Raw genomic sequence first — 20,819 nt, forward strand, 5'->3', positions numbered from 1 at the left:
GAGTTTCTCTGTATAGCCCTGGCTGTCCTGGAGCTTACTTTGTAGACCAGGCTGGCCTCGAACTCAGAGATCCACCTGTCTGCCTCCCGAGTACTGGAATTAAAGGCGTGCACCACCACGCCCGGCCCTGGGTGGGCTTCTTAAGTCATATGGATTTGTAGCTCCCCAGGCTGCCTCCCGTTAGGTTAGGTCTTCCAGTTCCTCGGAGAGTGGCCTCTGTCCTGCCAGGACACTGGGTCACACAGGTCCTGGGGGTGGGGGTGAGACGGCAGCCCTGTCATCTGACCCTGAAATGACATGCTCCGATTGTCATCCCCCCTGAAAGCAGACTCGGGGTTAACAGTGTGACTCCGGATTAAGGCAAAGAGGTACTCAACCTCAGGAAGAGTCAGGAAGCAGCTATGAATCGTGAGACTTTACTCAGTTTATGTTTATTTAGTTTTATTTTTTAATGTGTTTTGCCTGCGTGTATGTCTGTGTATCACCTGTGAGCCTGGCGACTGCAGAGGGCAAAAGAGGCCACGGGACCCCCTGGGACTGGGATGGCTTACATGTGGGTGCTGGAAACCAAACCCTGGTCCCCTGAAAAGCAGAGAGTGCTCTTAACCACTGAACCATCTCTCCAGTCTCCCACAATTTTTTTTTCTAAAGATAGAGTCCCATGTAGCCCAGGCTGACCTCAAACCCCATACATAGCTCAGGGTGGACTTGAACACATGATCCTCCTGTCTCTACCTCCCAAGTGCAGGGATGACAAGTGTGCTTCATCACCTTGATTCATTTCTGAGTTGTGCACTAGATCTGTGGGCCAAACTGGTCTGAAATTCCTGGGCTCCAGTTGTCCTTCTTGCCACTTATCCCCAGGTCAGGATAGCGGGGTATGGGGTGGGGGTGGGGGGAATGTTTCCAGACACTGCTCTTTCCAAGTGTCACCCCCACCATATCTCTAGTCCTCTGAGAGTCACGACTGTAGGCGGTCAGCAAATGGCAGCCTCTGACTCACGCTGCTCTAGAAGAGGAACACACATAGATTGGCATTAAGCACCACAGGGCTCTACTGCAGGGGGATGACTACTGGGAAGTCAGCAACCCAACCCTGGCTGTACCCATCTCACCATAGATACCGTATCCAGATTATGGAAAGCTGGGGCATCTCGGTTATAATGTCTCACAGCGACGAACGCAGAGCCAATGAGTAAGACAGACACAAGCAGACACACAGCAATCACCACACCGGGGTTCCTGTATGATGTGGGGGTCCAGAGGCTGCCTGCATCTGGGAAGAGGAAAGGGTCAGCCCTGGCCACATCCACGCCCCAGGCCCTTACTGAGGGTTCCTAGGGAGGAGCTCCCCCGAGCCACGCCCCAGCCCCTCACTGAGGGGTTCTAAGCAAAGTTCCATCCCTGAGCCTCGCCTCAGCCCCTTACTGGGGAATTCTAGTCAGGAGCTCTAGCCCTTAAGGTACTCCAGGGCCTATGCTGTTTATAAACAAGTATATAATTTCATGTGGATTTTTCATTCTCTCTCTCTCTTTCCTTCTTTTCCTTTCTTTTCTTTTCTTTCTTCCTTTTCCTCCTCTCCTCCTCCTCTTCTTGCCTTCCTCCTCTTCTTACCCTCCTCCTCTTCCTCTCCCTCTTCCTCCTTCTGTTCCTCCTCTTCTTGTTAATTTTTCAAGACATTTCTGGCCCTGGCTATCCTGGAACTCACAGTGTAGACCAGGCTGTCAGGCTGTCCTGAAGGTCACAGAGATCCACCTGCTGCTGCCTGAGTGCTGAACCGCCACCACCCTGCTTGGTTTTCTTTTTCTTCTTTTCCTCCCATCCCCTTGGTTATCTTTTAAAAGACAGGGACCCACCATGTGGCCTGGGCTAGTCTCAAACTTGAAGCCATCCTCCTACCTCCTCGCAGTGTTAGGAACACAGCACTGGGCCACCACACACAGCGACATGTAGATAATGAAACCTGTTTTCTTGCACATGGCTGTGTCCTCAGGAGCCAGCACACACTAGCAAGTTACTAAGGCCACAGACCCAGTAAAGTATGGCTTTAGATGGCTTGTGGCTCAGGCCTGCCCACACACTTCCAGGTCTGTGTCGCCACCTGCTGACTGGTTTCAGACCTGCTGTCAGGTTTCAGCCAATTTTTTTGTTTGTTTGTTTGTTTGTTTTTTGAGACAGGGTTTCTCTGTATAGCCCTGGCTGTCCTGGATCTCACTTTGTAGACTTTGTAGACAAGGCTGGCCTTGAACTCAGAAATCCGCTTGGTTTCAGCCAATCTTTACACTCACCCTGGTGTAGGCTGGACACAGTGGACAACCCTTGTGGAGACAAGTTCGTGGACTGGGATGTGGTGGTCAGCTCGGAACTGGGGAACCCAGAGGTGGGGAGAGAGGCTGTCTCTGGCTCTGGGGAGGCTGAGCCCGGGTTTGGAGTTGTGGAATCTGGAGGGGATATGGTTTCCAGACTGGTGTAGGTAGAATTAGGGGGTGTCTCTGGACTTGTGGAGGCGGGGACAGGGGTTGTCTCTGGACTTGTGGAGGTGGGGACAGGGGTTGTCTCTGGACTTGTGGAGGTGGGGACAGGGGTTGTCTCTGGACTTGTGGAGGTGGGGACAGGGGTTGTCTCTGGACTTGTGGAGGTGGGGACAGGGGTTGTCTCTGGACTTGTGGAGGTGGGGACAGGGGGTGTCTCTGGACTTGTGGAGGTGGGGACAGGGGGTGTCTCTGGACTTGTGGAGGTGGGGACAGGGGTTGTCTCTGGACTTGTGGAGGTGGGGACAGGGGTTGTCTCTGGACTTGTGGAGGTGGGGACAGGGGTTGTCTCTGGACTTGTGGAGGTGGGGACAGGGGGTATCTCTAGACTTAGGATGGTGTTATCAGAGCCTTTCTCTGCTATTAAACTCTTCAAGAATAGTGTGAAATCAACATCTGAAAAAAAACAAAACAAAACCAAGATGTGGATATGTGTCTATGAAGCTGGCGAATGGACATCCTGGGCTGGAGCGCTGCTTAAGTTCGATCTCAGCCCCTGGCCGGCATACCTGTGGCTGAACATGAGCGCTCTGCGTTTAGCTTGCCAGCGCTCTGGCCCGCCTAATGCAACCCTGCCTGATTCCATAGAGCTAGGCTCTGGAGTGCCACCTGTTACAACTCAATCACTGCCTGTGACTTCTGCTTTACAGAAAGGGAAACAGTCCCAGAAAGTTGAAACATTACTCAGCTCTGTCACTCGGGTGCAGGCATGACCTCCACATCCAGAACTTTCTAGAACCCTGAGAACTGGGAAGCCCTGACCTAAACTAGGAGTTGAACTCTGCCCCAGAATGCTGGCCACACCCTCTACCGCCGAGCCAACACCAAGATTCAGGTCTCTGACACACCATCCCTCCCTCCTGCCTTGCTTCGCCTCCCACGGCACCCTTCCCCCATCCTGGAGACATTCAGAGGCTGTGGAGATAGTTCCTGTTCTCCCTCCTTCCATGGCTTCCTTCCAGATCCAGGTCGCTCCACCCAGGTGTGCAGGGCACAGGCTGCAATGGCTGCTTTGCCCAGCCCATGCCTCACCCCACATAGCACATATGAGGAAATAACATTTAGGTTCTGAAAGGGGGTGCTGACCCCACTTCCCACACCCCAGTCTCCCAGGCCCTGTGGCAAAGGAACCTAAGGATGTGAGTAGACTCGATGAGAAATTCCTGAGGAAGTGAAATGACCCTAAGCCAAACCAGGATTAATTAATTGATTGATTAATTAATTAATTGATTAATTGATTAATTAATTAATTAAGGTTTTAAGTGATGACAGAGGAGGTGGTAGCAATCTCCAGTTCTACTAAGAACCTAGCACCAAATAGGTCTTTATAATTTTCTGGAAAGTTAAACAGAAAGGAGAGTAGAACCTGTCTCATGCCTTTAGTCTTGCACACAGGAGGCAGAGGCAGGCTAATCTCTGAGTTTAAGGTCAGCCTGATCTACAGAGCAAATTCCAGGACAGCCAGAGCTACACAGAGAAACCCCGTCTTGAAAAACATCAAAAAATAAAAATAAAAAAATAAAGGAAAATAGGGGTGTTTTGGCAATGTGCCTGGTATTGCACTTTTCCGTCTCTGAGATGGAAGCTGTGCCAATTGTCCTTAATAGAGTCATCCACAGGCTGGAGCCTGTCTGGGCTTCCAGGGATAATTGTGGGGCTTTCGGAATAAAACCATCAACTATTATAAATCAACTGTCTAAAGAAGTAGCTGGAAGCCGGGCGGTGGTGGCTCACACCTTTAATCCCAGCACTTGGGAGGCAGAGGCAGGCAGATTTCTGAGTTCGAGGCCAGCCTGGTCTGCAAAGTGAGTTCCAGGACAGCCAAGGCTACACAGAGAAACCCTGTCAAAAAAAAAAAGGAAAGAAAAGAAAAGAAAAGAAAAGAGAAGAGAAGAAGAAGAAAGAAAGAAAGAAAGAAAGAAAGAAAGAAAGAAAGAAAGAAAGAAAGAAAGAAAGAAAGAAAAGAAAAGAAAAGAAAAGAAAGAAAGAAAGAAAGAAAAAGAAAAGAAAGAAGCTGGAAGGAAGTCTGTCACCACGACTCCTAAAGGGAACAGGGACAGTGAATGAACAGAAAGTGAGCCCAGATCCCTGGTATGACAAGGGGGCGGCTGTGTAGGCCCTCATCACTTTCTGGATGGGGCAGGACTGTGCTAGAAGCCCCTGAAGTGTCCCGGAAACCACTGGCTTCTGCCTAACTCAGATGATCCTAAGGGGTTGCTACCAACTCTACTGTGTCTGAGAGGAAAGGGGAGAGTAGGGTTTGAAGCCCTGTGTCCCGGCCCCACTGTCCACCGGAGCCATTCCCTTTCCCTCCACCAGCCTACCCCTGGATGCAAGGATGACGGAGGAGTCGCCGAACAGCAGCAGAGCCAGCGCCAGGGGCAGCAGCCAGGAGCTCGCCATTCCTGCAGTCTGCCCAGGCTGCAGGTGCGCGCCCAGGTTAGAAGTGCCTGGCCCACGCGCGGCCCCTGCCGGCGGATTGCAGGAATGACGGGCTGCGCGGGGCTCTGGGGTTCCCTCCAGCCCTTCCTTCCTCCTTGGCACCCCAGCGCCTCCTCAGCACGGGGTGAACTGTGCTCCTGAAGCCTCAAGACACGTGGTGGCCCCTGTCCCCAGACACCCAGGGATACCCCTTCTATGGCTGCCCCAAACCTGACTTGAATACCCATGTCTCTCTGGCCGCCAGACTCCTCTGGCTCACCTAGGTGGAAATGCCTTCTCTGGTAGGTCTCACAGCACGGTGGATGCAGCTAGAACCGTCTAGCATTTTCTAAAGGAGGTACAAGCAAGCTAAGGAAGTCAAAGTGGGCTAGTCCCTGCCATGGAGGGTCTCACTGTGTAGCCCAGGCTGACCCAAACCAAACCTCCTGGTGATTCTCCTGCCTCAGCCAGCCATGCTGAGATGACAGGTGTGTGCCTGTCACAGGTTAATTTATGTATATTTGGTGTTTGTTCCTTCATATAGTGTGTGTGTTTATGTGGTGTGTCCCTACATGCCGTGTGTGTGTGTGTGTGTGTGTGTGTTCAGGGAGATAGGTGAGTTAGCTCTCCCCATCAGTGATCAAACACACAGGCTCAGTAGCAAGCATCTTAACCAACTGTCATCTCACTGGTCCCAGATGTGACATTTTACAAATCACTAGCCATGTGACACACAGGATTCCCTGTTAGTGACCTGTGGCCCCTGGAAAATAATTAAGGTTCCACAAAAGAACTCACACAATATGTATTCACTGATAAGTGGATATTAGCCCAAAACTTAGGATACCCAAGATATAAGATACAATTTGCTAAACGCATGAAACTCAAGAAGAATGAAGACCGAAGTGTGGACACTTGCCCCTTCTTAGAATTGGGAACAAAACACCCAGGGAAGGAGTTACAGAGACAAAGTTCGTAGCTGTGATGAAAGGATGGACCATTTAGAGACTGCCGTATCCAGGGATCCATCCCATAAGCAGCTTCTAAACGCTGACACCATTGCATACACTAGCAAGATTTTGCTGAAAGGACCCAAATATAGCTGTCTCTTGTGAGACGATGCCGGGGCCTAGCAAACACAGAAGTGGATGCTCACAGTCAGCTATTGGATGGATCACAGGGCTCCCAATGGAGAAGCTAGAGAAAGTACCCAAGGAGCTAAAGGGATCTGCAACCCTATAGTTGGAACAACATGATGTACTAACCAGAACCCCGAAGCTCTTGTCTCTAGCTGCATATGTATCGAAAGATGGCCTAGTCGGCCATCACTGGAAAGAGAGGCTCATTGGACTTGCAAACTTTATATGCCCCAATATAGGGGAATGCCAGGGCCAAAAGAATGGGAATGGGTGGGTAGGGAAGTGGGGGGCGCTATGGGGGACTTTTGGGATAGCATTGGAAATGTAACTGAGGAAAATATGTAATAAAAATATTAAAAAAAATAATTAAGATTCCCCAAGCCTAACTATAGATACCACATTGGCTGGAGACACTGGAACTCCTTGCTGTTGGCAGGATCTAGAATTCCCCTTGTTCCTCCCTTAACTCAAGATACATAACCAGAGTCAGGCTGTAGCATGCTTTATTCACAAGACTCATGAGGCCACATGGCCATGATGGTGTCTCTTGCCCACAGCCAGGGAGGGGTCTAGACGTCAGGCCAGTGCAAAGAGAAAGCCCTTGAGGTATGGCGTGAAGTGTTCCTGGAGATGCTCCACGGGCCTCCTGTTCCCAAGAGTGCATCCGTGGTGAGGCAGCTTCGAGTGTAATGGCCCCTCCACACGGCCTGAACCATCTTGGCTGCAGACTGCTTCTGGCTGAGCTGCCGGCGGGTCCTGTAGCCCTTCCAGGCGGCCTGGATGATGGTGCATGCTCTGTGCTGCTGGCTAAGAAGGGTGTTCTGCTGGGATGCTGAGGCCCATCGAGAGACAGGCTGGCTCGAGATGCCCTGGCCAAAGCCCTGCACCACTCGTGTGGAGAGTGTGTGGCCACACACGTGGCAAGTGCGTGGCTGGGACCCCACGAGCATCACGACGCTGGGCGGACTCTCTACCGGGGGACCCAGGGATTGGCAAACGCTGCAGACATCTGGTTGACAGGATAGGAAGCAGCGGTGCTCGGAGCTATTTCTGTTGTCCAAGGTTCCCTTGGTTCGACCACTGTGCTCTGGCCACGCAGTAGGGAGCAGTACCTGGCGGGCCCGGGCCCGGCGAATGCAATAGCCGCGCCAGGCAGCCTGGATGATGGTGGTGGCCCTGAACAGCCTTTCCAGATTCCGTCGTACACGGTAACCTCGCCACGTAGCTTGGATGATGGTGGCCCATTGGTGCCACACTTTCACAGTGCGGCGCACCAGGTAGCCACGAGCGCATGCTTGGATGGTGACAACGGCCTGGACGACAACTTTCTCCATGCCCTGTACTGACATCAGCAGCTCAGCTGAAGGCTTGCGGTCCAGCTTGACCTCTGCACCACAGGGGTCCCATGGCTTGTGGCCCCTGCTGGGATACCATACGCCTTGGGGTGCCCCAGCATGTGCTGTGGCTCTGACCGATACGTTGGGGACTTTGGAATTCCATGACTGGCCAGCAGCCAGGCCGGCATCCACAGGGCCCTGGGATACAGTGGGGGGTGGGGATATCTTATTATGGCCAGTTTTGGGGTGTGTAACAAGATGGGGTCTGTGGCTGTGGGGTGTAGTTCTGGGGCCCCGGGAACTCCCACCAAGGCTTGTCTCACCCACCTTGATGTGTTGAAGTCTGTGGCCATAGAGCATGGTGGGGACTCTTTCAGAGCCCTCACTAAAACTAGTTTTAGGGACTCTGACCTGTGGATGTTTTTGGCTGTGAGGTGCAGTGGAGATTCGTGAGACCCCATCATAGCCAGTGACAGGGCGGTTGATGTACTCAACATTTTGGTTGTGGGGCATGGTTGGGACCAGGGAACCCCTATCATAGCTAACTCTGGGGCCTGTGACAGGAGTGGGCCTCTGGTCAGGGTGTGTGGTGAGGTCCAGCATTGTTTTTGGCAGACCAGCCTCTCTGCCGTCCTGGGCAGCCTCATCAAGAAGGGGTCTCTGGGAGCCACTTGATGATGGCTCATGGGCCAGAGACATCCTCTGAACTCCTGAGGTTGCCTTCTGTCTCCTCGCATCCCCCACATGGGTAATGGGTGTGATGCCCACCGTGGATGTCCCTGAGGGCTCCTTGTGACTGTCCAATGAGACCCGAGGTAGCAGCTTGAGTGGATGACTAAAGGGGGGCAATCTGTTCATGGGACCTTCTAGAAGCTCTGAGACAAAGCTGACTTGATTGGGTTGGTAGGACTTTTTAGCAGTGAGGGACTCTTGGTGGTCACTCTTGGTGTGGCCCTGAGGTTCTCCAAACTGGGAGGCACTAGACACCCCATTTTTAGATGGGGGTGCTGAGTCTGTCCCCCCTGAGCTCTTGACAGCTCTGGGGTTTCCAGGCTTGGCCTCCTCTGACCCTAGAGACAACTCAGCTGTCCCAGCTTTGCCTGTACTCAGTGGTGCCACTGAGACACTGGGAGCCAGAAGTTGGCTCCAATTGTCCACAGCGGCCTTCTGCAAGCTCGGGACCCTGGGAGCAGGGAGGAGGTTCTGGGGACCACTGTTGCTTTCTGAGGCTGAGGGCTGAACAGCGATGCTACTGGCTATGGGGCTCTTACCTAAACTTGGGGCCTGTTTAGGGACAGGGGGCGCACTGTTGACTTGTCTGGGAGCTTCCTTGTTCAACAGAGCCTTTGAGAATATTTGGTCTTTGAGAGCATTTTCAGCGACCAGAGGCTTCTGCCCATGACTCTCTCTTCCTGTCGCTCCAAGGCCTGCCCTCAGTTCTGACTCAGTCTCAGTGCCCTGTGGTTTGACAGAGTCTGTGCTAGGTGCCACTGTTGAGGACACTGTGTCAGCCATTTGTCCTGGTTTTGGCAGGGTCAGGTCATCGACACCTACATGCTTTGTCAGCCCAGGGTCTTGGCTAATCTGTGAGGCACTTGACAAGACTGTGGGCGAGTGGTGTGGGTCTTCAGCCAGTTTCTGTAATGCTGGAGAGTGAGCATTGGCCAGGCTGTTGACAGATGGTGCCAAGGAGACCTGGGAGACTTCCCTATACTGTGTCGCCTGAAAGGGACGTGGACAGATCCCTACCAGCATGGACCCCAGTGGTGCCGTGCTACTTGTCCTGCTGGCCACAAAACTCGGGCAGGTTCTTGGACTCTGGGAGCTTAGTGAGGGTTCTACGGCTGGGCTCAGCTTCTTCCTACCACCATCAGTCTCTTGAGGGTGACTAGGGGCCTTGCTGCTAGCCACAGGGCATGGAGGGAAGTTGAGGGCCACATCACTGGCCCCAGCATCTCTGGGGGGGCTCTGGCCCTCACCACTAACCACTGATTCTGTCAATAGGTTCTGGGTCCTGACACCTATTGTAGACTCTGAGGGAACATTCTGTACCACACCTTCCACCATGGACTCTGGGGGGACATACTGGGCCAATCCATCTGCTGTGGACTCAGGGGGGAGACTCTTGCCTACATCCTTGATCTTAGACACTTGAGGAAGGTTGGGAGTCTTGCTTTCAAGCACAGGCTTGGCAGCCAGTGCTGAAGACGCCTCTCCATCTACAGAACCCTGGGGCAAAGCCCCGCCCACAGCACCTGCTGGATCGGCAATGATCATACCTACATATTGATAACTGGGTTGGACCATGGTGGCCATAGAGAAGAGCTGGGGGTCTAATGTAATAGGGAGAGTGGCGCAGGGCTGAGGGATGCTGGTGCCCAGCTGGTTTGGGAAGAGCTCAGCTGGGACCTGCATCCTGGGCATCACAGCTGGGCATGAGCTCTGGCCCACACCTGTGGCCATGGCAGCCTGATTTTGAGTCCAGTGGACATCTGCTGGTGAGGCCCAGGCAGCCATGGGGAGTGGGTTGTCCCCCTGACACACACTTAGGAATAGTCCAGTAGCCAGAGGACCCTGGGGCATCCCTGGGGCTATGCTCCTGAACAAAGCCTGGCATGGAACACTGCCCCCTACAGCAGGAGCCACGGAAGGCTGGCCAAGGCCATACGTGGGCTGAGCCACAGGACTTGGGGACCCCTTGCTGGCCTGGGTAGGCTCAGAGTGAACAGTGGGATTCTGAGGGGCAGACTGGCTCCTAGCATCTATCAGGTTTCCACCTGGGCTGCTGCAGACTCCCAGCGATGGCTGGCCTGCTGTACTCTTCGCACATGGCTGTGCCCCACCTCGGTTGGACATGGGGGCCTGGCTTTGAGTTGCCCTGCTGTCCTGCTGTGTGTGCTGCTGTGGGCCGAAAGCCGGCTTGCTGACCCCGCGACCCACACCACACACCACAGTGGGCGGCAACAGGCTCAGGGCTCCCAAGGTAGCCGCGGGGACGTTGGAGAGATCAGGGTAAACTCTGGGAGCCAGAAATGGGGAGTTCAGACCGGGGGGCACCCTGTTGGACAGAGGCACCTTGAGTACTCCAGGGACCACAGTGCTGGCTGTGGTTGGCTGATTGTGGTTTGGAGATGCCCCGTTGGCCACAGATGCATGGGCCAGGGTTGGGGACCTAACACTGACCATGAAAGCCTGGGCTAGACTTGGAGACATGCTGTGGGACATACATGGCTGCACATAGTTTGGGGTTACAACCGTGGCCATATAAGGTTGAGCAAAATGTGAAGGCATGCTATAGGATGGGAATGGCTGGAAAAAGCTAGGAAACACCCCAGTAGCTACAGATGTCTGGACTGAGTCTGGATGCCCTGCACCCTGTGTGGGCATGGAGGAGGAGCCAGGCGGTGGACAGCTACTCAGAGGTGACTGAGTGGGCCTCGGGGCTCTGTGGGTAGTGGCAGATGGCTGAGCCTGGCTTGAAGTTACCCCAGTGCTCACTGACTGGTTGTTTAAGGTCACCACACCAGCAGCAGATGTCTGTGTAAAGTTTGAGGGTACACTAGAAGCCATATGTTTCTGGGTATAGATTGGGGACCCTCCAGCGTACATAAATGGATGACTAAAATTTGTAGGTGACCCATAATATATCAGTGGTTCTGTCAGGCCCGGGAACACCCCAGTGCCCATGGATGGCTGGGCTAAGGTTGGGGACACCCTAGTGCCCATGGATGGCTGAGCCAGGCTTGGGGGCACAGCACTGGACCCTGCAGACTGAGATGAGCTTGGATACAGCCCCCTGGCCTCTAATGGTTGGCTTAGGAATTGAGATCCCTCACTGGTCTTGCGTGCCTGGCCAGGGCTTGGGGCTCCCCCATGAGCCAGTTTGTCTTTGGGTTGGACAGGATCCAGGAAAGTGACCCCATTTGGTTTCTGGTCCCTGGCCTGAACCTGACTCCTCCTATGCCAGGTTGAGTCCTGGGACAGTCCCTCAGTCAGGTCCCCAGTACTATAGTCAGACCCACTATCTGAGTCCCAGTGGAGATTTGAGGTTAGGCTGGTGCTGCTAGAGAGGAGGGACCCAAGTCCCAGAGTGGGCTGTTGGAACTTGAGGAGCGTGCTCTGAAGACCAGTTGGGCATGTTCTCTCCAGCTGCCCCTGGAGCCTGTACCTTGCCTCTTTGATCTCCTTCAGTTTTGGCTGGAATTCCTGCATGTTACCCTCCCTGCTACATTCCAGACCCTCTGAAGGTGGCAATCTAGATGGAATGGAGGCGCTAGCTAAGGGGCTGCTCTGCAAGGAGTTCTGAGAGTTACAGCTGTCCTGGCAGCGGACCCTGGGATAGCTCTTGGCTAACACAATCTGTGGGTGCTGTGGGATCTTGGCCAGTAACTCATCCAGAAGGGACCTGTGGTGATCAGTGGCCTGGCTCAGGGAATGGGGTGGGGCCAAGGACACTTGGGGGTGCTTCTCCTGTTTGAGGGTAGACCTGCTGGAGATTTTCTGTGACTTAGGATTTGGGGACACTGGTGATGGCTGAGCACTACGCTGTTCTTCGGCTACCTTCCTGACGATGGTAACCATGTCCTTACTGCTCAGTGGTGCCGTTACTCGTCTGTGACTTGACGGCAGGACCTGCTTACAAGTCTCCTTGGGCACTGTGCTGCGACTCCTGACTAGGGAAGAGCAGTAGCCACAGGGAGACTTCTTGTGCATCCCTGGGGTTGGACACTGACACACATTGCCATGACAAGTGGTAGAGGGCCATGGGGACATGGGGGACTTCCCATCACCCACTCGACCCGAGTGCTTGCTGGCCACCACGTTGCCCTCTTGGTACGACGACCCTGGGTAGGGTACCCTGCTGGCCACAGATGGCTGGCAGGAGCTTGGGGCTGTGCTATTACTGATCACTGGCGGCTGGTTACTGCTTGGGCCTACACCGTTGGCAACAAGTGGCTGCCATGGACTAGGAGGTGGTGGCTGGGACAGTCGCTTGGGGACATGGGGACCCTCACCACAAGCCATGGAGTCAATATCCAACGACCTCAGATAGAGACCAGAATAAAGGACCGAACCTACCTCCCTGGACAGCGTGGGTATTTTGAGTAGAGGACAGCAGTAAGTTTCGGTGACCTTCCCTCCAGTAAAAGAGCCTACGGTGGACTGTGGCGAGCAGGGTGACCCTTCCAATGTGACCCTTTTCTCCCCCAGGATCCCATCAGGTTGTTCCCAGGGCAAGCCCTCCCATGGTGGCCTGACCTTGCTACACCGTGCTCCTACAGGACCCATCGCAGGTCCCCACGCCACCGACAGACTCCCGCTGCAAGTCACCTCCACTGGGGCAGGCGTTGTGGTCATCCGGCTCCCCACTGTTTTTGAGGTGGCCTTAGGGAGGAAGGTGCCTGTCCTCTGGGCCATCTGGGCCAAGGACTGAGTGAAGACAGCACCCAGCTCACCCTGGCACAGCGCCTGGCTGAGTGTGGCCCTCTCCTCTTCTGTCAAGGCCTTACACAGGACCTCGGCCAGCTTGCCCTGTGTGGCCTTGTTGAGTTCTGGACGCAGCTCACCTCGGGACAGGGCCCGGGACAGGGAGATACCCAGTTCACCCCACGACAGAGCCTTCATCAGTGCCATTCCCAGCATGCCTTGGGGCAGGGCCTTGACCACAGACGGCCCCAGGACCTCCCGGGATAGGGCCTGACTCAATGCCGTCCTTACTTCCCCCTGAGAAAGTGTCTTGACCAGGAGTGTCCGCAGGTCTTCAGGGGAGCCCAGCATGGCCACCAGGTCTGCACATAGGGATGCAACAGATGCTGCCAGGTCATCGTGGCAGGACACTGCCTGGTTGGGCACAGGAGATGGAGGTGGGGTCTGTGCCCGTCCACTGTCACCCCAGGATTCTGCATTGCACACTGGGTGTCCACTGGGAGTCATCAGAGGTATCAGCATGCCTTGGCTATCTGTAGCTACTGAACGTAAGTTCTGCATGGTCTTGTTTGGTGCATGGCTATGGAGCTGGGGCTGGGCCACGCTCCTGTCATCTGGCTTGACACGGGATCCAGTGCTAAGTGTCCCCAAATGTTGCCACAACTGGACAGATGCCTTGGAAGAGCTCAGGAATGTCTGTGACTGGGTCTTGCTTCTGAGGTCAGTGGTAGGGTGGGCAGCCAAGAGGCACTTGGCTGTTTCAGTGGCCAGCTGGGCCTGGGACGGAACCTTAGCCAGACATGTAATGAGCTGGGCCAGGGATGGGGCCTTGCTGAGCTTAGTGGATGGACCGACCTGGCATGCTGTCTTGGTGGTTTTAGTGTTCATGGTCTTGGCATGCTCAGCAGGTGGACGCAGCTGAGATGAGCTTTTTGCCAGGAGAGAGGCCACGTGGTGCTGGGGAGTAGAGGAAGGTGAATATGTGTTTGGGTACACTTCAGGAGGAACTAAGGTCCCTGAGGACCCTGCCTGCAGAGGGGCTGAGGCTGGACATGACCTGGTCAGATGATCTTGAGACACAGACCTGGCCTGTTCACAAGCAGGTTGGAGTTGGGCTGTGAGTGACATCAGGTGTGCGGCCAGTGGTGAGGAGGACAGGGAGGCAGAGAGACCTACAGGTGGACGCTGTCCTTCAGGTGTGCCATGGGCCAGCCCAGAGGGCATGTAAGACTGGGACACAGCTTTACAGAAGGGTGAGGCCGGCAGAGTTCGGGCCTGGCAGGGAGGCGGCTGGATTTGGGAGGAGCCCTTGGTCAGGGGGACAGCCAGCTGGGCCTGGGTCAGGGTCACAGGAATCTCTTCAGGCATGTACACCCTGACGTGAACCCTTATGATCTCTGCCCTCTGCTTGATCTGAGTCAGGGCCTTGCTCCGATCTTCCATCATTTTTGTCCAAGACAGAGCTCTGGCTGCCATGGCTGTGTTAGTTTTGAGACGTGCTTCCTTCTTGGGGGACCTTGCGGGACATGACTTCATCTTTTCTACTTCCAGTGGATACATGGCTGGAGGCTTAGGAACTATGGTGTCTAGATTCCCCTGGGAGCCGCACCTGCCCAAGTATGACTGAGAGTTCACCTTGACGACTGTGGTGGCCTGCTTGGTGCTCACAGTGACCTTGGTCTTTGTGCTATTCAAGTGGACCTGGGATGGAGTGTTGCCAGCAACCACTGGACTTGGGGGTGAACACCTGGGACTTGAGGTTACTGCCTCAGTTGTACCACCACACAGGGTCCTGAACACAGCAGCTACGGAGCGTAACTGAGCTGGGGTCTTGGTTATCATAGCTGCCAGGCGTGTCTGGGGTGAAGGCTTGACCGTGGGGCTTGACGGGGAGGTTTTGGATGAAGTGGACACCGTGTATGTCTGAGCTTGGCTTCTGGTCATTGGTCTCATCTGGAGTGAGGTCTTTGTCATTGTGAACCCAGAGCCAGTTTGCAGTGGGACCTTCATGACAGGCGCTCCAAAGTGTGGTAAGGCCTTGATTGTAGAGGCCACAGCAGAACCTGGGGGCTGTATCCTGGCCCCAGGCATCATGGAACGCATCTGCATCTGTGGTGTGTTAGAGAGTGAAGAATTGGGTCCCACAGGAGCTGGGAGCCTGATCATTGGGGAGGTCGGGCTGGTTGCTGCTTGCATCTTCATGACAGTTGCTGGGGATGTGGGGTGTGCCTGGGGTGCACTCCTTGGTGCTGTGGACATTGTGGCTGAGGATTCAGGGGCGGCAGCAGCCATTGGACACACCTTGGTGTGGGTCTTGTTGACTGGATATATATGCAGTGGGGCCTTGGGGACATCTGATTCTGTGTGAGCCTGGGTCTGGGTCTTCAGAGATCCATGCATGGCCTGGCCATATCTCCCTGTTGCTGCTGCCTCTAGGGCCCCCACTTTGATGGTCTTGGAAGCCACATGCCTGATCTTCAGACTGTCCCCCTCCAAGTGTCTCATGAGACAAGAGCTCCGAAAAGTCTTGGTCAACATGCAGGGTTGATATTTGGGAACTGTGAATCTGTCAATCACACACTGTGGATGGGGACCACCTCCGGGGACTCTGCTGGCACAGGGACCTACTGTGGCTTGTGAGGGGACCAGATTGTCAAAGGACGGGAACTGAGTCTCTTTAGTCACCATGACTGGTGGCTGGTCCTCTGGGGCATGAAAGCGCACCTGCTGTGGCTGGTGGTAAGGAATGTCCTCTTCCTCCTCCCTCTTCGCTTTCTTAACAGTCAGCCTGTTGGAGTGCATCAGCCGGCGCGTGCTGAAGCGTCGCCAGGCCTCCTGGATGGCCTTGGCTGCTGTCATCTGGGAGATGAGTTTCTGCCGCAGCCGGTAGCCCTTCCAGCTGGCTTGGATGACAGTGGCTGCCCGTGACACCATCATGTCCATCTCATCCACCAGGATGTTCCTGAAGGCCTGGCTCTCCACCACCGCCCGCAGGCGAGGCACTTCTTGTGATGGTAACACTGCTAGCTCCTCGGATGGACAGAAGTCATTCTGGACCTGAGGACGTAGCTTGGCCACTTTCTCTTGGTGAATGGGGGTAGGCTGAGGGAGGCGTGGCCCGCTAGGTGACATGAGGTTCTGGAACTGGAGCTGAGCTTCTGGCTGCATTGCTGCCATTCCTGAGCCAGGCAGAAAAGTCTGGGTGGGGGGAGGGGGCGAAGGATGAGGTTTGGTAGGTAGGGAGGATGGACAGATGGACAGATGAGGGTTTGCATAGATGGGTGGGTGGGTCGGTGGAGATGGGTTCTTGAATGGTTAGATATACGTGGAGGGGTGGGAGAAGGGTTGGTGAGGGGCAGAGAGGTAGGTGGTGAGTGTTGATGGGTGAGTACCAGGTGGGTGGCGGTGCACACACTGTGACCAGATGCGTCACTGTGCAGTGAAGAGTGGAGAGCCCACAACCTAAGGGTCCCTGCTGGACAGCAGGTACAGAGAACAGGGACCCCACCACCCAGCAGCCCTCAGACCTGTAACCTCGGCATGATGTATTATGTGCATGGCAGAGGCACTCAAGGCAGGTCCAGCCATCTCCTTACCTTGGAGGGTCATAGAGTTGGCAAAGGAGCAGAAGATGTAATCTTGAAAGCCAGCCTGTACAGGGGAGGCTGTCTTCAGTTCTTCATTCCAAGAAATGTACACAGCAGTGCTCTGGGCTGGTTCTGTTAGAAATACCAACAGGAGTGGGTGGGGCTGTGGACTAGGCCGAGGGAGGACAGAGCTTGGAGGGAGGGCACAGGGAGAATGAAGCAGGGAGGACAGAGGGAGAGGATGAAGCAGGGGGGATTGTGAGGGTCAGGAAGGGGGGGGGGCAGGACAGAGGACATCCCACAAGAAGGGCCTGGGAAGACTTCAGTGTTGCTTGGCAATTGGCACCTGAACTTAACGTGCGCGTAACAGGGACTAAGAGGTCCCAAGGACACATGAGACTGGAGAGCAGAGGATGTCCATGTCTCTACTATCTAGAAGGGTAAGACCCAAAAGCACACACCCAGGACACTCCCACTCAGCACACTATCAAGCAAGAAGTAGGGAGTGCAAGAAGACTCAGTGTGAGGAGTGACTGGGGCCAAGGATGACAGCACAAGTTCTCCCCTGAACCCAGCCAATGGGAGCAGAGAACCAGCTGCTGCCATTACCTTCTGCCTCTGCATGGACATCTAGTGCACTCACCCTCTACACACAAGCTAATATGTGGCAATCAAAAAAAGTGAGGCCAGGGCTAGAGTGACTCCGTGGTTAACAGCACTTGTAGCCCTTGCAGAGGACCTGGGTTCTGTTCCCAGCACCCACACCATTTACAACTGTCCCTAACTCTAGTCTCAGCAGATCTCATACCCTATCTGGCTTCAACAGGCACACATATGGTGCACAGACACACACGCAGGTAAAGTACCCATACATATAACAATTTTTAAAAAGAGAAAACAAGCCAAGCGTGGTGGCGCATGCCTTTAATCCCAGCACTTGGGAGGAAGAGGCAGGTGAATTTCTGAGTTCAAGGCCAGCCTGGTCTACAGAGTGAGTTCCAGGACAGCCAGGGCTACACAGAGAAACCCTGTCTCAAAAAACCAAAAGAAAAAAACAAAAAACAAAAAACAAAAAACAAGAGAGAGAGAGAACAAAACAACAACAGCAAAATCTAGACCAGTCCTGGTAGCACCCACTTAACCCTAGCACTCAACTCTCTGTGAGTTCAAGGCCAGCCTGGTCTAAGGAATGAGATCCTGTCTACATAGATAAATGATGTCAGACAAGTGATCCTAACTTAATTTTACTACCAGATACTTTAAACACGAAGATCTGGTTATATTGGAGGCAAATGAGTAGAGACAAGAATGGTTGGCTACCATGGCTATGTTCCAGACTGAGGTACTTATGCCTCATATCCACAGAAGACACAATCAGACCAAGCAACAACAAACACATCTGAGTCTAATAACACATCTACCAAACACGTAAGGCAAGAGCTGGCAGTACCAAAGAGACAGACTAATCCAGAATCAGGATTGGACCGGTTTAATTCTTTTTTTTTTTTCTTAGACAGCGTGTCTATATGTAGACCAAGCTGGCCTGAAAGTCGCAAAGATCCACCTGCCTCTGTCTCCCTAGCGCTGGGATTAAAGGTGTGAACCACCATATCTGGCTTTAAAAACCATTGTTTTATATGTGGATCTGTATGTGTGTGATATGAGTGCACACTGTGGTTACAGACGGGTACAATCTCTCAGGTCATTTTGTGGGTGCTGGGATCCGAGCTGCTCTTCATGACTGCCGAGCCATTGCACATGGTGGCTGAGTCGCCTACATCCTGTCACGCTGCCTTGGTTGTTGGCTTTTACAATTCACTTCACGTATGTGAATATTTTCCCTGTGTGTATGTCTGTGCACTGGGTGTGGTGCAGTGCCTGTAGAAGCCAGGGGAGTTGGTTGTGAGCCCCCATGTGGGTGCTGGGAACTGAACCTCTGGAACAGCAGTCAGTGCTCTTAATCACTGAGCCATTTCTCCAGTCCATTTTATCATTTGATTTCATTAACCATTACTTGTAGTGTTATTATACATCTCTACTGTCTAGTTTTATGTCAACTCGGCATAAGCTATTCATCAGAGGAGGGAACCTCAACTGAGAAAACGCCTCCCTCCTTATGGTTAGACTGTAAGCCAAGTGGTAGAGGCCAGCCTGGTCTACAAAGTTAGTTCCAGGATAGCTAGGGCTACACACACAGACCATGTCTCAGAAACAAACAAACAAACAAACAAACAAAAACAAGAAAAGGAAGGCTGAGCAAGCCATGGGGAGGCAGCTGTAAGCAGTCCCTTCTGTGGCCTCTGCATCAGCTCCTGCCTCCAGGTTCCTGCGCTGTGGGAGTTCCTGCCCTAAATTCCCTCAATGGGTGTGAAGTGTAAGCCTGACAGACCCTCCCCTTCCTAATTGCTTTTGGGCATGAACTTCATCACAACACGGAGACTGACGAGGACACTGCTGTGGTCATGCAGGTATCCCCAGAGGTCTGAGGATGGCTCCTGGAACTGTGATTACAGAATGTTGTGAGCCTCTGGGCTCTGGAAACCATTCAGGCCCTCCATAAGAATAGCCCTGAGCCCCTCTCAAGCCCCGTGTGCGCCACACAGGAACAGGCAGAGCTTAGAACAGCTCAGAACTACAGTACCATGTTGGCCAGACTAGCCTGAGAACACAGAAAAGCTGTGTGGAGGCAGGCAGGTCTCTGTGAGTCTGAGGCTATATAGCAACTTCCAAGATAGCCAGGGATATACATTGAGACCCTGTCTTATGCAACAACAACAACAACAACAACAACAACAACAATGAAAAACCTCCTGTTTATAAGCCAGAGCTGTGGAGGTAAGGCAACGTCCCTGGGACTGGCTACTCACTCTGTCTTGACGAAACTGTGAGCCACTGGCCAGTGAGAACCTATCTCAAAAAACAATATGATGCCAGGCATGTGGTGAGGAGGCAGAGGCAGATGAAGTTCTGTGAATTCCAGGCTAACCTGGTCTACATAGTAGCACCCTGTCTAATAAAAATGAAAGAAAAACTGAGTCCCAGAAGTGCAGTTACCTGTCCACTCCACGGTCACTACAGGCTCCACAGCAGAACCTGGCTCCCTGACTCCAGTCAACAAGGGTGATCACCAGCCCTCTCCTTCAGGACAGGTCCCAGGGATGTCCTCAGTCCTGGAGCAGTCACCGTGTCCCCCAGGCCCTCAAGACACCCCTGGCTTCAACAATGAGCCAGCATGAGGTCAGCAACTGAGCCCCCATTCTATGATCTCTGCAACCCAAATCTTCATCCAAATCCCAGAACACTCATGTGTACAGAGACACCTGCGAGACAAAACCCCAGCGTGCTGGGAGGAGCTGCCAGCAGGCTCACAATCAGCGATTGTCATCAGACCATGATGCCCATGTCACAGGGAAAGTGGGGCTTGGACCATGGGAACTGGGGAGCACAACAATTCATGGTCACCCCACCTACCCAGTGAGTTCAAGGCTTCCCTGGGCTACATGAGGCCCTATTTAAAAAAGAAAAGGAAAGATACCAGGTGATGCAGGGCCTGTTAAGAGTGCAGAGGGGGGAGAAACAGGGTTATGGGGTGGGGAACGGAGAGAAAATGGGGGAGCACCAGGGCAGTGGTCTAGGGATGCCTGTGAGCACATCTCCGAGACCCCTCTGCTCCATCTTAGTCACACAGAGCAAGACCACCCTACCTTGGTGCTGGAGAAGGAAAACAGGCTCACAGGGTTGGTGCCCAAGGGACAGTACCATCAAGGCTTGAGGGACCCAAATACAATCTCTAAGGGCCTAGCTACCTACCGCAGTCCAGAGGATGCAGACATTCTTGGCAAGAGCTGGATGACAGAGTGTGGTACCCCCACCAGCCCACTCACCTATCCCCAGAGCTGAAGCCACCAGCCCTGACAGCCAGCCTTGGGAACCGGGGCACCCAAATGTCTTTATGACTCCAGCTGAGTTCCGACCAATCCCCAGCAGCATTTAGGGGAAAGGGTTCTAGAGCTTGGAACTGGGGCCCCTGACAGGACAAGAGGATCTGAGCTGTCCTGATGGTCCAACACGGAAGGAAAATTAGGGCTCTGAGCATAGAGCTAGTCTTCCCACCTCTCCCCTTGTGTTTGGAGGGAGGTCTGTCACCACCTGACATAGCTGCCGAGCCTCCAAGATGTCCTGGAGACATCTCCTGGAGGGCATGAAAAGACGTGTGCAAAGCTTCATATGGCCTGCAACAGTCAAGCACCTGAGAGTTCATGGATGTTGGTAAGTTCCAGGCCAGCCTGGGCTACATATGGAGACCCTGTGTAGAAAAAATAAAAGGGCATGCAGTGTGAGCCACAGCCCTAGGAGGGGGTAGATGGAGTGAAGCCA

The 20,819-nt window shown here is 53.7% G+C and overlaps 2 protein-coding genes across 5 annotated transcripts; both read right to left on the minus strand.

The window, feature by feature from the left end:
* Positions 1-409: 409 nt before the first annotated feature.
* Cist1 (colon, intestine and stomach enriched 1) lies at positions 410-4,959 on the minus strand. The gene is made up of 4 exons (XM_085843859.1): positions 4,856-4,959; positions 2,289-2,927; positions 1,116-1,276; positions 410-1,009 (listed from the first exon to the last, which is right to left on the minus strand). The coding sequence occupies exons 1-4, from the start codon at positions 4,932-4,934 to the stop codon at positions 962-964; spliced, it is 927 nt and encodes a 308-aa protein (XP_085699985.1). The 5' UTR covers positions 4,935-4,959; the 3' UTR covers positions 410-961.
* A 1,624-nt stretch (positions 4,960-6,583) lies between these two features.
* Iqcn (IQ motif containing N) lies at positions 6,584-20,393 on the minus strand. Of its 4 annotated transcripts, XM_021169617.3 has the most exons (4): positions 20,253-20,388; positions 16,452-16,574; positions 12,688-16,053; positions 6,584-7,626 (listed from the first exon to the last, which is right to left on the minus strand). In XM_021169617.3, exons 3-4 carry the CDS (start codon positions 16,030-16,032, stop codon positions 6,661-6,663), a joined length of 4,311 nt encoding a protein of 1,436 aa, XP_021025276.1. In that variant the 5' UTR covers positions 16,033-16,053; positions 16,452-16,574; positions 20,253-20,388; the 3' UTR covers positions 6,584-6,660. The 4 variants fall into 4 exon arrangements, with proteins under 4 accessions (XP_021025276.1, XP_085699986.1, XP_085699988.1 ...); XM_085843860.1 differs by having other exon boundaries at positions 6,584-16,053; positions 20,253-20,393; XM_085843862.1 differs by having other exon boundaries at positions 6,584-16,053; positions 20,327-20,389.
* Between the last annotated feature and the right edge of the window lie 426 nt (positions 20,394-20,819).

Source organism: Mus caroli, unplaced genomic scaffold, assembly GCF_978045245.1.
Source record: "Mus caroli unplaced genomic scaffold, Mus_caroli_1 scaffold_10, whole genome shotgun sequence".
In the NCBI taxonomy this organism is placed as follows: domain Eukaryota; kingdom Metazoa; phylum Chordata; class Mammalia; order Rodentia; family Muridae; genus Mus; species Mus caroli.

Excerpts from the sequence above, each read along its gene's own strand:
- Cist1 (XM_085843859.1), bottom strand. The coding sequence starts at position 4,934 with ATGGCGAGCTCCTGGCTGCTGCCCCTGGCGCTGGCTCTGCTGCTGTTC. Across the intron at positions 1,277-2,288 it reads TGTGTCCAGCCTACACCAGG|ATGCAGGCAGCCTCTGGACC; the intron begins GTGAGTGTAAAG and ends TCCTCTTCCCAG. Across the intron at positions 1,010-1,115 it reads ATCTGGATACGGTATCTATG|AGCAGCGTGAGTCAGAGGCT; the intron begins GTGAGATGGGTA and ends TTCCTCTTCTAG.
- Iqcn (XM_085843860.1), bottom strand. The coding sequence starts at position 16,032 with ATGGCAGCAATGCAGCCAGAAGCTCAGCTCCAGTTCCAGAACCTCATG.